This window comes from Pleurodeles waltl, chromosome 3_1 (assembly GCF_031143425.1).
Source record: "Pleurodeles waltl isolate 20211129_DDA chromosome 3_1, aPleWal1.hap1.20221129, whole genome shotgun sequence".
Taxonomy (NCBI): Eukaryota; Metazoa; Chordata; class Amphibia; order Caudata; family Salamandridae; genus Pleurodeles; species Pleurodeles waltl.
Genome location: NC_090440.1, coordinates 518,393,679 through 518,411,251, shown reverse-complemented (window position 1 = coordinate 518,411,251; position 17,573 = coordinate 518,393,679). Strand labels below are relative to the sequence as shown.

Sequence of the window (17,573 nt, the reverse complement as noted above, 5' to 3'; positions counted from 1 at the left end):
AAACCAACTGTGGTTGTTGCTGAGGAGCTGTAACGCATCCTCTCTACCATTCTTCGGCACCCGGACGTCGCCTCTCCAGTGCCGTGATGTTGGCAGGTGCATTGTCCCGACTGTCTCGTGGCAGTGTCTAGACTTCCATGACGTTCTCCCCTTGCATGTGCGCCATCCAATCCGATGACATCCGGCTAGCCACCCACAAGAAATCTTACTGCGAACAATAACACAGGTCTGGAGTGCTGGTGAACCCCCACCCGCCATTAATTCCCAGCAGAAGTCATGCAATCGTCTTCGAGGTTGATAAACATGCCACCCCGGTCCGTGCCCGCGCTCCCCTCCTCTGCCTGTCCCCCTGCTAACGCCTTGCAAACCTGCCACCTGGCTCTGTTTGCCAGATACTCTCTTAGGAGGGACTACTGCCTGTGTGTGGCTAGCTTCGCCATTTGTAGCTGCCTCACACACGTTACGTATGCCCTCCTCCTCTTCCCCTCCATTGTCCCTCCATTCTAGGAGCACTGCCAATAGTGCTGATGCTGTTCATAAAGGCTCCCCCACCCCACTCTTTGTCCGCTGCCCTCCTGCCGTACCCCCCTCTTTCCAATTCCCCCTCACCTGTGCCCCCTGGCCCAGTGAGAGGCTACCTCCTCCTGTTGGGCTCTGGCCGCCTGGGGCCCTCCAATGCTCCATGGGGGGGGGGCCTCTGACCTCCCTGATGCTCTTTGTCCTCTGATGATGCTCTGTCCCCCTCCCACCCGGCTGCCCTCTTCCTCCTTGCTATGTATGGGCTCCTTTCCCCTCGTGTCCTCCTTCCCCGTCCGCTTTGTGCCGATCGCGGATACCTGCACAAGCTTTCCCGGTTCCTGCCCTCCTTCAGCCCCCCCCCCCTTGCTGCAGAACGCGAGTTGCAGGTTGCCCCAGCTCCCCCCACTCCCTCTCTGCCCTGCTCAGCCCACCCCTGCCCCTCGCCTGCAGCCACACGTCCACATTTTCCCATCGCTCACCGAGGCTCGCCGAGCATGACTTCTCGTACGGCCTTTCACTTCCAGGCCTGCACACAACGTACTTTCACCACAAGGCCGCCCCATGTGGCCCATATGGAAGCGATGGCAGCAATTGACATCCCCGCAGCCTGCCTTGTCTACCCGCGGCTGCCCTCCTAACTCGGGGCGCTCCCACCCACTACCCTCCGGGCTCTTCGAGGGGGCGAGCAGGCAAGTACAGCTGCTGAAACCCCCCCCATATCTCCTTTCGCGGAGGCTTGCCACTTACCAGGGAGCCTTTTTTTCAGCAGGTCTAGCCGGCCCGCTTCGGTTGACAGGTGCACCGCCTGTCCAATCTTCTCTGTGGAAGATATGTTTCTGAGGCTGCCGCAGCACGCCAGCCTGCCATGTCACCAACAAAGTGGTGGCATTGAGCACAAAACGCCCCCTTAAATACCCAGGCCTACAAAGTAGCCCAAACGTAGCCCAACATAGCCAATGGCAGATGTGGAGTGCTCCACTTCCCCAAACCTCCAGGAAGGGGTAGACCTCCCGGGGTTGGCGGCCCCCCCAAGACCTCCTTGAGTGTTGGTTTTGTGTCCTGGATCCTTTTTAAACTGAGATTGGTTTCATTTGGCAGATTGTGCATCTTCTGTGGTTTTAATAGGTTTCTTTTTGGGAGGCCTTCATAATAGAGGGGGAGAGGATTTTTCGTAACTGCCAGAACTGCGGCTTTGGAGCTGGGCAACCACGTTAGAGTCTCTGCATCATGCCTACCAAAAAGGAATGTGTTCGTGTATAACGTACCTGGTGCTCATGTAAAGCGCTCCAATACCTTCAGGTCGTGTTCAATCTATATAAAACCACACAAAAAACCTACAAAAAAAACAGAGACTATTTTAACGCAGTTGGTCAACTTTAGGGTGCACTGGAGGAGGAGGGGCTGCTTTCAAAGTCACTTTATGGCCCTTCTAAGTGCTGTGGTGGAAGTCGTCCGTATTGACCCCTTATAATGGGTATGACACTCTGTTTTTTTCTTTTGGTACTTTAAGTATGACTGCAAAGACTTTAAGGCCAAGTCACCATATGACACATGTCGACAGGCAAGTTAGTTACTGTTTTTTTTGTTTGTTTTCTCACTTTTCGGAGGGTGTGCATAAGGGCATACAAACCGAGCACCTCACATTTATCCAGTTTATAATACAGTATGTATAAGATAACAGATCCACAATGAAGATATAAAGAAACAGTAAGAGTGCAACTTGCAGTGTTATTACATCAACAACTTTAGGAAGGAGTTAATCTATTTGTTGGACACTGGTAAGGAGTTTCAAATCTCAAGTGCATACCCCGAGACAGAACAGGAGGTGATTGAATTCTCAGCTAATATACTGAAAAACTACTCTTACTCATAGTATCAATAACTGTTATTGTCTGTTAGGAAGTTACACATTTGCCCTGTAGGCAAAGTTTACCTTGTCACAGGTAGGGTTTGTTTCTACAAGAAGTATTTGGGGGTATGCAGGTGTAAAGTCTTGCACATTAAAAAGGCAGATTTGTAAGTACATCCTGCCTCATCTGTGAGCCATTTTAGGGAGCTGATGAAATGTTTATATTTGAAGAGTCTAAACTATACTGGCTGCAGCATGCAGGCCCACCTTTTAAGGTGCAGGGGTTTTCTGTGGAAGTCCAGGGCCTATAGCATGTCCACAATTAAGACGGAAAGGGACAATGGATTACCAAGCAATTTTTAAGTTATTTGGCGATATGAAAAGTTTGCAAGTAGAAGTTGGAAAAAAACCTCACTTTCACCAGAATCTTCTTGTGAGTTCCAAAGTTGAGTTTCTCATCCAACACGATACCTAGGGAGTTGTTGGATTCAACAATGTAAGATTTAAAAGCCTGCCAATCGGATCACAATTATCCCATGGTCATTACACTGGAAGTCAGGTTTTGAAGAGAGGAGACATTTGGTTTTTGTTCATTTAGTTAGGATGTAGACCTTTAGGCCATTTTTGAATGTTGGATAGTAATGAGATGGTGTGTCAGCATTGGCAGAGAGACAAAGACATAACGGGTGTCATACGCATAGAGATCATACCGAATCCCTAAACTGGTTTGTAATGATCCAAAGGATTCAATATCAATATGGAAAAGCATAGCTTTCAACCTTGAGCCCTGGGGTAACCCAAGTCCCACTGTGGTTGGTTTAGAGAGAAATTCCCCAATTTTAAAATAATAATGCTGATCTACCAGATAAAATTCAAACCCTTATATTATTTATCAATATATTAATATCTATAATTTTGAAGACCAAAGCAAGAAAGGGAATAAGACGATTTCTGAAAATGTATTATATTTACTTATTTATTAATTAGAAACTAGGGAGTAGTGTCCAATATTGACAGCATATAGTACTGGCCAATTCAGAACACTTATTTCACACTGAACCAGCAACATTGTTAAGTACATGTATTATGAGTGAGATGAAAAGGTCTCTCAGGTAGGCAGAATATCTCTATTTGGATCTTTGTAATGCCGACAGATAACATGTATTCATTTATAGGGCAGATTTCTTCTTGTCTCATTTTGGGAGGCTCAGTACTTCTTAAGAAACATGTCATCAAATTGAAAAATCTCACCGCAGAGGGGCGGTTTTGGCTTAGACGCCCTCTGCTCCTTGGCTTATCAAATACTGCATCTGGTATCTGGAAGTGAGGTTTTAGAACGACCGGAAAACTGTTACGTGTATGGTACTGTAATAAGGCGGGTTCCGCATACAGGGGCTGATGTGTTAACTTTCACAACTTTGCAGGTCGAAGGTCAGCTCATGTCTAGTGCTGACAGACCCCAGGAGCCGGTATGCAGTGCGGCTCCCTCACAAGCTGCCGGGCATGCACTACAGTGCCGACGAGCAGTGCCAGATTCTGTTCGGAACCAATGCCACTTTCTGCAAGAACATGGAGGTAACGTGTTCTGTTTGACCACGTAGCAGTAAATTGTAGAAAATCAGAAGTCGCATCAGTCCATTTTGTTCCCGTGTTGCATGAGCCCCTCCAAGTTAGTTAGGAATTTTACAACACACAAGCTGTCCTTCTATACATCTCAGTATTCTTAAGGAATTCAGCACACTTTTGTTTCTACCTGGATTTTATGTTTCACAGTATAGAATAGTTTTCTTCTGTACATTAGCTTAGTACTGTAGAATGATGTGTAAAATCAGAATTTTAACAAATATGTTAATGCGCATAATTTGCTGGAATTAAACCAGTTCAAACTCTAGTACTAAATGCCCAACAAAATACCATGGTCCAAAATCCTACTTATTAAACCCAATTATCATGAAGGCAGTTTAATCGAATTGGTTTTTGTTGTTGTATTAAATTCCTCTATTTTAAAAGCTCACCAAACATGGTTATTTTTCTCTGGCCTTTTTTCCCGATTTTATTAGCCTTTTTTATGCATTATCTGCTTGAATGCATGACATTTTAAATATATTTGATACGAGTTATATGTTTGAAAATTGTATTTCCTGTTTATTAACATATTTAACTGTTTGGTAAACCTTTGCTGAAAGAGTCAACGTCAATCACTTGAATTTTTAATTATTAAAAGAAGTTAGAAAATGAGCCAAAATCATTATCTGCCCAATTCTAGAAATAAAAAATAATTAGCATTATAGAAAAGAAAAGTCACTTGTGCAGTCTGAGAATTGAAATTATAACAACAACAAAAAACTCATCATATTAATCTGAGAGAAAAACCTTTATAGTGTCTCATCCTACACACCCTGTTCCTTTCCCAGTATATAGTGTCCCTAGGCTGTCTACTTTCATAAACCACCCTCACCTCACTCGCTCTCTTTCTCAGTCGTGTCCTGACCGTTTTCGACCACTTGGAGAATGAAGACACAGCTTGTAACTTGACCTCTATTTTCACTTCTCCTTAAACTGCCATTCCACCTATGTTATTCCTCAAACCAACCTTGTTCCCATTCCTCCTGTACCAGTCTCCTCTACTTCCTATCTAAGGTGTCTTTTCTCAGTGCACAGCCAATGAAGAAGAACCACATGGATATTTACATTATAGTTCTTCACTCATAACCGGACTTCCTAGTCTTCATCAGGAGACTATGCATCCTTTGTCTTCCTTGAGGTTATCCCTTTGAATATGGAATCATTGCCTAACCCACTTCATGAAGACTAAAGGAGGACATGCAGTTAATTTGATGAACAGTTTACTGAAAATTAACATGAAAGAATTCAGAACCCTGAATACACATCAGTTCTCATCTGCTGCCGTCCATCAGCCTCCATCTTATTCTCATTCATGTTGAAATACAGGTCTCCCCAATAACAACTGAGCATTCACAGATACATTTCTTGATGCTCTCCTGAGTATCACAGCAAACAATAGCAGTCTTTACATTCTGGGGGGCCAGAACATTTGGTTTGACCACCCTTACTTTACCAATCAAGATCTCTCTTGACAAACGTGAGTCCCCCAAACTATCTCATCTTGTGACCAGTACATTCAACTGGACATACCTTGGTTGCAGCTTTCACTCCATCTGAACACATCACAGTAGCAGGTAACCTGCCTATATTCCTAAGCATCTCCTTTTCTTGAAACCTCCCTAATAACAACTAGTACAGCAAAAGCGGTAAACAAGACTACGTACGGACAGTGGAAGAAACTTATCCTCTCAGCACTGCGCTCTAATCTAACCACCATTCCACCGCCAATCAAATGAGAGACATTAAACAGTTATGCAGCTGGCTGTCCAAAGGCCTTAAGAAACTAATACACACCCTCACCCCAGACGGAGGCCCTCATGGCTCAATGAAAAAAAAAAGGACTCAAGAAATAAACCAATACACTATAAATCCAGTGGAAGAAATAAAAAGCAAAATTGACAATACACGCCCCCTAGAACACAGTAGGATTTACAAATCATTAATTAAGAATGTAAAAAGAACCCATTATTCCCAGTTGATCTTTAAAACCAAATGCTGGTACAGACACCTACATAGGATCCTCGCTGAATTCTGCAGCCACAAGAGTACTGCTATCAAGACCTCATATACTCAAGAATTCTATGACTATATAGTCCCACCACCTTGTCACAAAAAAATAACACAAGAGCAGGAAGGTTTTTCCCCAGTTGTTGACAGTCTGGCTGACAAATCTCAACAAAGACATGTGAGGACTCCACTCCCTTACCATTTTCAAACAAATGTCTGATTCCAATTCAAGGAACTGGTCAAGGCTAAGAGCTTCTTGGCATAAGCCTTCAAGGAAAGCGTACTCTCACAGCTACCCCCTTACTAGCAAGAACCGTGCGCAATAGCCCTCTAACTTCAAGCCCTCAAAATCATTCATATTTGATCACTTATCAGAAAGAAGAACCTTGACCTTGCAGGCCCAGGCACTTACTAGCAGATCTTGAATGGTCTGGTCTGTTCTTGGGAAAGCGTACTGACAGAGCCACCGTTACTCTGATCCGCTGACTTCATAAAAGAAAACTTGCTCTGACAGCTAAGTGGGCTTCCATCCAGGCCAAGTCATGGAATTCACCCTGATCCAATTGAGAGACCTGGAATTCACCCTGATCCCTATCTGGAATGACCTGAAAAGAACTGTGGACGGGAATGGAGTAGCAACTCTACTAGTGCTGGATATTTCTGTTACCTTTGACACCATCCTCCACCCCACTATTAAGTATAGAGGAAATTGACGTTTATAGAAGCATCCTAGACTCGATCTCCTCCTACTCTTAGACAGTTCCAGCATCATCTTGTATCCCCTTTCACTTAATGTACTATCAGCAGTGACTTTGGAATTCCTCAAGTCTTGAACATCTCACTTCTCCTCTTCAACACGTACCAGAGTAACTTAACTCAACCAAAACAGATATCCTAACCAGTGGTAAATCAAAGAAATAACAATCTACAGCCATTTGGCCACAAGAAAATGACCTATGACCAGCCACTTCCGGCGAAGTAACAGACCTCGGAGTGATCATGAATTCCAACCTTTCTCTAGTCCTTAAGTTCACCAATGCAAATTGTTCAACTCACCTACTCACAACTTGATTCTCACAGATACTACAGCCCATGATCATCCTTGTCCTGCCTCAACTAGACTACGCAAAAGAACTACATCTTGGTACCCTACTTTATTACTTGAAAGGCTGCGGAGAGTCCAACCTAGAGTACTAAAACAGCTAATGCACCTTCCTCTTTAGGGGCGCATCTCAAAAGCCCTTCAAACATTTTCCTAGCTGCCCTTGGCCAGGCACTCCACTATCAAAGCACCCTGATTTGGCCTCGGGTCCATCCTTAGCCAGAGACCTGCCGTCATCTATGTAAAATTTCAAAAATACCTGCAGAATAGGGCACTTCACTTTAGATTTGTACCAATACAGGAATTTCCTCCTGGCAGAGAGAAAAATCCAAGATCACTTGCAATTTAGGAAAATGGCGAAGACCTGACTAAAAATCAGACCCATAAACCCATACTCTGGCAATCTGATATACAAATTATGTAAAGCTTAAGCATGCTGTCCTTCGACTGAAAGTTCAAGTGCAGCACAATACCAGAATATGTGCCGCATAGGCCACGTGACAAGCACAAATCATTCCAACCAAGCAGTGCTTAATTTGAGACAGTGGTTATAGGTGGGTTCCAGTGGCATCCCTTTTTGGGGACTGGAATTTACTTATCCTCATCAGACTTGGACTCACAGCAAGAGAGAGAAAAACGTAAAAGGGGGAAAGAAGGAAGAGAAAGACACAAAAGTGGCAAAGAAAGAAAGCAGGAATGAAAAAAGAACATGGAACAGTGAGATAAAGGGACAGGGGATGTCTGGCTGTGGATGAACGAGGCATGAGAAGGAATCAACAATACGCAACTCTGGTATTAGGCAGTCCCGACATTCGATAAAACCTGCCTGCACTTCTGAGCAAAACTTTGTGCCCTAGCACTTATTCTTTTACAAATTAAGCACTGAGACCAAACACTACATGCTGTGTAGTGAAAACACAACCTATCCTGTAGTGTTCTATTTGTTCACCAGTGGGCCTCATGAGGTGATGAAGTGCTGTATAAATCTAAGTACAATGCAGATCATTGGTGTAATGGGATGTGCCTGGGTTTATGCATGCCTTCTCCCTCCTGTTCACTTGATACTCGATGCTGGATCCCCCACCTTGGTTCGTCTCTGAGATCTAGTTGCTTCATTACGGGGTGCACTCGGTGTATTTCTTGGGCCCTATTCATATTAATGAGCTCATAGATATTTGACACTGCAGGCAAGAGACAGCACACATTGAGCACTTGCGAGGGTTGGGCAGCAGCCAAGCCTTCCGCTTTGTAAGCTTTATTTGCTTTGGCCGCGGAAAACTTGTTTCTGCAGAAAGTTAAACACGATAAGAAGGGCCGGGCTCAGCCTCGCTGGCCTGTAGGTGAGACCGCGGACCACCGGGACTTCGGCTCTGGCAGTGAAGCGGCGGAAGGAAAGCAGGTGGATGAACTTGTCAGGGCTTTTATGTGCTTTGGTGATGTCGCACATTACAAGCAATCAGAACCATCCCCATAGAAGTCCGCGGCCCCCAGGCTCTCATTATTACTCAGATGCAACCCGGTAGCAGGCGAGAGGGCTGCAAGCCCAGGTATCTTCCATTCCCAGCTTACATTTAAAATACAGGCCCACTCGTCTCCAGATTTACCCCTGCATGCCAGCCACACCCGTTACTTCCCGGGAAGGAGTGGCGCACATGCCAATAGACCCGATTGTGAAAACCAAAAATGGCTTTAGTTTTGTTGCCTAAAATTGCTGCTGAACAATTAGAAGACAATGGAGAAAATAAATTCTCCCCTTTTTCCCAAATCTCCCACTTTCCTGTACTAAAACGTTGGCATCTATGGTATTAAGTGAAAAATACAATTCCAGAAGCCCGTCTTCTGTCCAACCCGCAGGTGATAATGCATGGAAGGCAGGTGAGGGTGATCAGCCTAGAAGTACAAAGGCCTTTCAATGTAAACTGAGCTGTGTGAGCCTGGGCAAAGTATTTGTTATACTAGCGTAATGTCGCGTAATTCCTGATTTTTCTTGGTTTCTGAACTGTGCAAAAATAAATGCCATTTCGCATAATGCGAAATTTCATGCGATTGTTTGCTTGTGGTTAACTAATTCTAGAGCCAAGAGATATTTTGTTCTCAAACTAAACATTTCCCTTCCAACAAGTCTCCTGTCGTATTTTAGCGTGGCTATTTGTGTCCATGATTTACCCTGAAGGAGAAGTGCTAATCGCTATTCTAAAATCTCTTATAAATCAGCCATTTTTGGGCCACTGAATGTTGTCTTCTAAGTTGTTCCTAATGGAAACTTGATCAACGCAAATAAAGGGGGAGTCCAGCTTTCTGAGAAAATGCGATACACTTGTTGCCTGGATGTTTGCATGGTGCCAGGCACAGTGTGCTAGATAGAAACTACTGGCTTAAAACACGAAGATGGATGCAGCTGTAATTCATTAATGTAATTAATCGTGAAGAGAGGCAAATCAAAAATAAGTTATTGACTAAATGCATTAGGTGAAAAAGACCTGGAACAGTTGTTGTATTGTATTGTAATAGTATTTATATAGCGCTTACTACCCCTGACGAGGCGTTGAAGCGCTTTTCGGCGAGTAGCACGCTACTCCAGAACCCAAGAGGAATTAGTGGTGGATTAGTATAGGGAAATATGAGTACTGTTTTAGTATTATTATGAGTTAACTTGAGCAGAGGATATGTGAGTTTGTTAGTTGGATTGACTAGAGTTATGGAGGGATAGAGGAGGGAAGAATCCAGATGTGTTAATTGGGAATTTATAGTAATAGGATGAGGCTTGGGATGAGTAAAGGAGAGATGGGGGAGGGAAGAGTCTGTGGAAAGGGTTAGGGAGATCATAGTAGCAGGAGGGGTTTTGGATGAGTCAAAGGTGAGATAAATGAGGGAGAACTTAGTAGGGTTGTTTGGGAGATCATGGTAGTAAACTGAGGTTTGGGTGAGCTAGATGTGGAAGAGGAGGGAAGAGCTTGAACAGGGTTATTTTGGAGATGAAAGTAGTAGAATGGGTCTGGGATGAGTCAGAGTGGGGATGGAGGATAGATTGATAGAGACATGACAGATGGTGATGGGTAGACAAAGTAAAGCTTACAAGAGACTACATTTAAATTATTTTTATTTATTTATAATTTTATTTATATGTATATATATATATATATACATTTTAATCATTCTTTTTTTTATTCATTATTATTATCATTATTTTTATTTAATGTACTTATAATTAGAATTTTATTTATCATTTTTTTTTATTTGTTTTTAATTTTTCTCTAGTACTGTAGGGTTAGAGTAATACGTAAATAGATATGTAACTACATAGTAAGGGAATATATGCTCAAGGAATATAATAATGGGTATAATATGAGAAGAAAAGTAGTATTGTATAATCACAGACTTTCAAGACTTGTAATATTTGAATTTAATTAATAAGTGTACTTTTATAACATTTATTTATCTTTCCTCAATTTGTTAATAGTGAAATGCTTATGATAATAAAACATTTGATCAGTGTGATGTAAAACTAGAGCAGGGATTCATAAATATCTAATATAACAACTTATCTAAGAAATATACAAAGACCTGTGAACATGTTAAGCATAGAATAACATACACATATATATGTATATACACACATGCACACACACACATATATATATTTATTTATATATATATATTTATTTATATATATATTTATATATATATATATATATATATATACACATATATATATGCACATACACATACATATTTAACCGTGAATAAATATTCATTTGTTAAACAGGTTTAAAGTGTATGTGTGTAATTTATTGTTAGGACATAGCGATACATATTTCCTTAAAAACTATACATAACTAGAATATTCACATAATCAGATTAAAAATATTTATCAACACAGGCATTTATAGTCCATTGCTATTTGAATATGGTGGTTATGAAGGAAAGAGCCAACTCTTGGGTAGTCTTCTGAAGACAAGATAGTTATCCGTAGATCTTATATTTGGGGGTAATGAATTCCATAGTTTGGAGCTCAACATTGACTGCACCAGCATGGCTCTGTTGCAAATGGAAAACAAGGCTGATGTTTCAATAAAGTGAACAGTGCCTTTCATTAGGAAACATTCCCTTTTCCTAGTGTGAACTTTTACAAATTCTGAGGGCAACAGAAGGTAAAGTTAAAAAACTAATATTGTGTGATCGGGGTAGCTGCAAAGGAACAACTAAACAAACATATAGTAAAATATTAGCATATATGTGCATGTGTGTGTGTGTATATATATAAATATATATATATATACACACACACACATACCTGTACATGTCCTGAGCAGTGGATAATAAAATACATCTCAGTAAGAATAGAACTGGGAAAACAAACACAAGGCATGCATAACCGAAGGCCCCACATATCACTCACTGCGGGCCTAACCACGATCACGGCGGAGGGGACCACCCCATCCCAAATGCGATGGACATCCCGCCACACCTGGGAATTAGAAATCCTGTCCACCAAGGTCGCAATCAGGCCCTATGTATTACTCACAATGAAAAGCATCTTGCAGCCAATGCACTTTCATGGACGGAGACACAAAAGGAAGGAAACAAAAGAGGGAATAAGAAATGCATTCAGGCAATTAATAAGAATATATCAAAGTAAAATCTCAGAGGATAATCTCATCAGTTTTGGTGGGCTTCTCCTCAATCAGCTATCGAAAGGTAAACAGAGTGACAACTATTAGACAGAGAGCCGAAAATGACCAACTTTGTCTTACAAAATGCCATCGTGTGGAATTTAAAATTTTAGAAGATGAATCATAGAGCAGTTGGATAGTCTGACAGCATAGTGATGAAAGCTGTTCACTGGGCATAAACAGGGAATCTCCAACTCTATGTTTAACATAACTAAAAAGGAATGTTCTTAAAAGTAACATTTTACTGCATATTCATTTTGAGGTTGCCCTGTTTTTACCACACTTAAAAAAATAAGTGTAAAGTTAAAACAAACATTTCCTAATTTTTTAAACATGCCATTGTAAATGCAATAACAAAGCACAGCATGACAAGCCCATATTTTATTTTATGCTAGGCTGTAATTTCCAACAAACTGATCCATAGATATGCTGTGAAATGAAAAATGCAACAGGTTTAATTTCAGTAACAAGGTGCTAATGATTGCCTCACTTTCGTCCTCTCATAACAATGCCAAATTATCACGCCACTTAAAGAAATACTCTATGCTCAAAAGCAAGGACAAAAAACAAGATTTTTAAGTTCCTTTTGCCAGGAAACAGAAGGTAATTTTCCGTCTATTTCCACATGGTTAGCACCATCTATAAAAATATATGAATGGGAATGAAAACAGAGCTAGCTTGTGGTGTGTTTTCAAAGCATTACATACAGATTTGTCAGTTTAAACGTAACAACACTCCACCGCCAAACAAACACAACACCAGAAAAAGAGACTTGCAACTAACGACAGAAGATCCACATTTACCTTGCCATTGCTATATGCTAATCTAATTTGTAGTCTCACTGCTGCATTGGTGTAAGCTAGAGAAGATTTTATTGCTGTTCCCAAGCTGTATGTTATGTCTGATGTTGCTTTGTAATACTGGTGACTTCATTGCATGTGTTCCGAGTGAAGTTTTAACAGCTGTTTGTGCTGCACAAGCTCTGTCGTTGAAGGTTGTTTGTACTTCAGAGGATGGCGTGAACTATACAAGTGCTGAATCTGAGGAAGGTGTACACCGAAACTGTTCTGAGTTTGAGAAAAGCCCGCCATACTACTGCTCATGCTCTATTTCGAATTATGCATGGAAATGTGCTGCTTTGTTTTATCGTGTGTTTCAGGGATAAGATAAATGTATTGCCATACTCTGATCAGTGTGGGAAAAGCTTACACAGCCGCATAGAATGTACCTGTTAAATGCACAAAAGACACTTGGGGCCTCATTATGTCTTCAGTGGACGGAAAAGCCTGTCCGCCGAAAGCCCTGAAGGATAGGCCGCCGCCAGTGTGACAGCCTCTCCGCCAGGGTCATTATGAGTTCCCAGCAGGGAACGGCCTACAGCATTGTCTCTGGCTCGTAATAGAGTGTGTAGGGTGCACTAGCACCCGTCGCAATGCTCATTGTCTGCTTACACCGCGGCGGGCTGGCAGTTATGTTTCTCTGGATCTATTTAGATGGTCAATCTAAGGAGAGGAAATTGGCCCAGTTAATTTCAGTGGGAATGGCCTGGATCCTATGGTGATTGTCTGAATCCATATGGGGTCAAGCCAAAGAGAGGTGATTGGGTCAGTGTATTTGGATAGGTGGGATGTAACTAATAATTGGCTGAATGCTCTTAGATGGGTTCAATGATCCAAACAGAAGTGAGTGACTGAACATGGGGTCCTTGAGTGAATTAAAGATGCTTTTGCCATGACTGCATTGAACTATATGGTGGATGCATTTATATAGCGCTTCATACTCCTGACAGGGTGCCAAAGCGTATTAGAGGATGCATAGCACATAAGTATCTGGCTGGAAGAGTTTTCAGTTGCAGTGTGGCCTAGGTGAACAGTGTTGTGGTGTCGTGTGAGTGAAGAGACTTCTGCTCCTATCTTGTGCATATGAAATGCATGTAATGGCTAGAATAGGAGTGAGAGAGATTATTAAGACGATTGTTGTTCTGCCTGATTGCATGGATCTCTGTAGAATCAACGGAGGGTTGCCGGTGGCACACACTGGACAGAGGCAGTCACCTTAGAACATGTATATAATTCCTGGAGTGAGAGAAGAGTCACCTCCAGCTTGGACAGTGTGCAGCCATCCATGGAAGATGATTTCAGGTTATTAGAGTAAAACTCCTTATTCCACTCTAGGATTGTGAGAAGAGGGGTCGGTTGCTACCCATTGGTGATGGACAATCTGCAGAAGTGCCTTAAAGGTTCTACTCAGTCTCTACAGGATGCAATCAGTCATCGCAGTGATCTATAGAGTCAGTCACATTGTGGTAAGGGCAACAGGTTCCAAGAGAAATGCAGATATAATAGATGCTATGTATAGCTTTTTTCCAGAATCCAAAATGGGAATCTGCCGGTACATACTGGTTAAGGCAGCTTGAGTCCCAAGGCCTCAGTCAGGCAGGTGGAGCCACAATCAGAGTGATAAACAGGACAAACAAATGTGGCCCGTAACACTTGGCATGGGCAGTGCAGTGGCCCCCCTGCCCAGCACCGCTGCAATGTTCACTGTCTGCTTCGCAGGCTACAGCATTGCCGCCAGCTTGATTACGAGCCAAACACAATGTTATAGCCTATTTCCCGCTAGGTTTCTGCCCACCAACCTAGCAGGAAGCTCTTAATAACTCCGGCAGGGTGGTTGCCACGGAAGATGCGGCCACCCCGTCTGGAGTTTGCTACCAAACTCTAATTGAAGCCCTTAATCCTTAACATCTATTCAGTTAGAACAGTGGATCCGTCCAAATAAATAGAGGCAGGCTACTGACAAACACAGTTGATTCTCTACTGAGTCCTTCCAGAAGTCATTCAAAGAAATGTGATGGACCCGTTGCATTTGATTGAGTGTACTCTTGTCCAATTAGAGTTAGCAAATTGTGTTATTGATGTGGTAGTGCCATCAAGTCAGGGTCCCCCATAGTTCCTTTCAAGTCCCTCCATAGCCAAACAGTATTGATGGCTGAGGAGGGCTGTGGAATCTGCTGTTTCTTGGTACAGCCCAGGCACGTTGACACTTGGCATTCATAGTAACAGTCAAGTGAGGACAACAAACCGCACTCGAACCTCAAACGCAATCTCAAAACCTCCCCCGAATTTACCTAGGGTTGTGGAGGAGGATTTATGCCATCTCCCAGCCTGCTTCGGTAGCGCTGACATGTGAGTTCCAGAAATGGCGTCTCCGGGGAGTGGCACATCTGGAAATAACTATTGAGCGGAGAGTAATTTGAAAGCAGCCACACATAAACACACAGTCTGAGAACCGTCTGAGGGAATGAAACAAAGTTAGGCTCTACTTTCCCAACACAGGCATCCATTTAATTTTCCAGAGTTTGCATCCATGCTTGTCCAGTGTAACTCTGTGTTGCCAGCTCATTTTGTTTGTGTCCCTTTCGTTGAAAGAGTCAAAGCAGTCTGATTTTGAGTTCCCAAAGTGCCTTTTTCACTAGTTTTGTTATTTGGTTCCTGTTCATTGTAATGATGCTTTAGGCTATACTTTAAAATTACTTTTTGTTGTAATCATTGTATTTTGTTTGTAATCATACACAGTAAACTTTCTTTTTGAGTTGCTTACTTTTTTGGTTTCTGTAAAAGACTGATTATTATGTTTAACATTAAATAAGGTTCTAGGATTCCCTCTGGCTTTTAAACGGAGGGTGCTCTCATTCATAGCTCTTGGATAGTTCCTCTAAGCACACCACCTGTCTATAGTCTAGATCCCAACATTCTACACAGAATGTGCTAACTGACATCACTTTGGATAGGTGAATCCAGAACTTATAACATATGAGTCCCTTTGCACAATATATGACACAACTTGTAGTGGATAGCCTTAGCCTACAGCTGTAGTGTGGAGCATCAAACCCTGAAGATGCTGAAGAAGCTTTTCAAATGGCTCCCAATCAGCACTGCAAAACTGTCACACACGCCCTCATCACCAGTAGGCTGGACTTTGGAAAAACCCTTTGTGCTGGGACCAACAACAAAGTCACCATAAGGCTATAGACCATTCAGAACTCGGTGGTCAGAATCACTCTGAGCCTCCATTGCCACACTCAAATCACACCACACCTGAAGTCACTCCACTGGCCCCCTAGACACAAATAAACACAATTTAAACTCCTCATCCACATTTTCAAGGAACTACAAAACTCTGGCCCAACATACCATAACAAACGCAAACCTTTCAGACAGCTCTGTTTGTCCGGAATCCTATTTGGACATAATCCACTCCTAGAGAAAAACAGATGCAGTGGTTGAGCCTTCTCCGACATCTCTCCTAAATATGAAATGACCTGCTACTACACATAAGAACCTCCTTCTCAGTTGTTGAATTCTGCCAGAAGCTGAAGACCTCATATTTTTTAGTAGTCCCGTGAGGCCCTAGGTTTGGCTAGACTCCCACCTCATCAGCGCCAGGATACTCTCCCAGGTGATAGTGCGCTCTATAAATCTACACAACAGAATACCCAGGTGTGTCAAAATCCTCTTATTCATAGAAGCACATAAAAATGATTACTGTAAGCCACTGTGTTTAGTAACAAAACTCTTTGCACTCTTGAAATGTGCATTCACATAATCAGATTATCTGTACACTAATTTATAGATGTCATAGTTTTAAAAGAAGTGACATGTGGCATCCTGGGTGATTTGATGATATTCAGTAGCCCAGTTGGAGGACTGTGTGCTCTGTATAGTTGAGGATGCAGAGGCCCCACAGACAAAACAATCTGAACTGTGTAATGAATGAAATATGGCTAAATAAGTGATGTCGTGAGTGTCAAAGGGACTATTCCAACATAAAGTGTAATAATATCCTAGCCATAACCTATACCTGGCTACACAAGCTTGTCTTGAGCTGCTTGACTTCATTGATAACCAGTGCGGTTCTCATTAGGATTCTTGTAGTAAGTGTACATGTGCACCCAGAAGACTAACTCTGCCTGCTGAGCATCATAGGGCACTGGGGCCGTATACCTGCATGCCTCACTGGCACTCCATGGAGCTGAGCGAGGGATATCCCCGGACTCTCCTCATTCTTCTATTCAGGGCTGGTGGAAGGGCTTGCATTATCTTCAGGGGGCATGAGTGGGACTGGCTTGTGCGGAGTGGGGGGATTAATATTGATAACTATTCCTATAGCTCCCATCACAAATGGAAATGCCTATTTGCCCAATTAAGTGTTTTTATTTGAAATACCAACCTTCTTCAAAATGTTTTTAAAATCTTTGGATCTTGCAAACTCAAAGTAATTAGCTTTATACTGGTTGTGTTGTGTGTAAATATAGACCCCATCATCTTTCCTTTAATCCTGACCAGTCAGTCTCCTTGTTTCAGTTGAACTGTTCAACAGTACGTTTGCCTGTCTGTTAAGGACCATCCTCACTTGCGCCTTTTCCAAGAAATGCTACGTGCCTTTGCAATTCAAATTATCAAACTTTAGATATAGCAGTTCCAGAAATAGGATGAAAAGAAAGGGTGAAACAAGGTGCCTTTTTGTGTTCACCTTCCAACTGTAAACTTTCGTGATGTTGAACGACAAGTGAAATCTGATGTTCTTGGCCTGGCAGTAAACTGGCTGCATGATGTTTCTTTTGGACAAACCACCCTCATCCTAAAACTACCCGAGGGACCACATGCTCTCTCATTGGGGAGGGGTGGTAAAGACTCCCTTTGTCCACGGTAACCTTAAAGATTCTGTAAGGTCCAAAACAATTCCAAAGCGAACATTCCATCACATTGCTTTTCACCCACTGGGTCACTTCAGA

At 42.4% G+C, this 17,573-nt stretch overlaps 1 protein-coding gene across 2 annotated transcripts in view; it reads left to right on the top strand.

Moving 5' to 3' along the window:
• ADAMTS17 (ADAM metallopeptidase with thrombospondin type 1 motif 17) overlaps positions 1 to 17,573 on the top strand; it is a 1,096,962-nt gene that overhangs the window by 614,369 nt on the left and 465,020 nt on the right. For both annotated transcript variants that reach the window (XM_069222781.1, XM_069222782.1), the window contains exon 10: positions 3,793 to 3,943. In XM_069222781.1, coding sequence (XP_069078882.1) covers positions 3,793 to 3,943 — 151 coding nt within the window. The remainder of the gene's footprint in view (positions 1 to 3,792; positions 3,944 to 17,573) is intronic.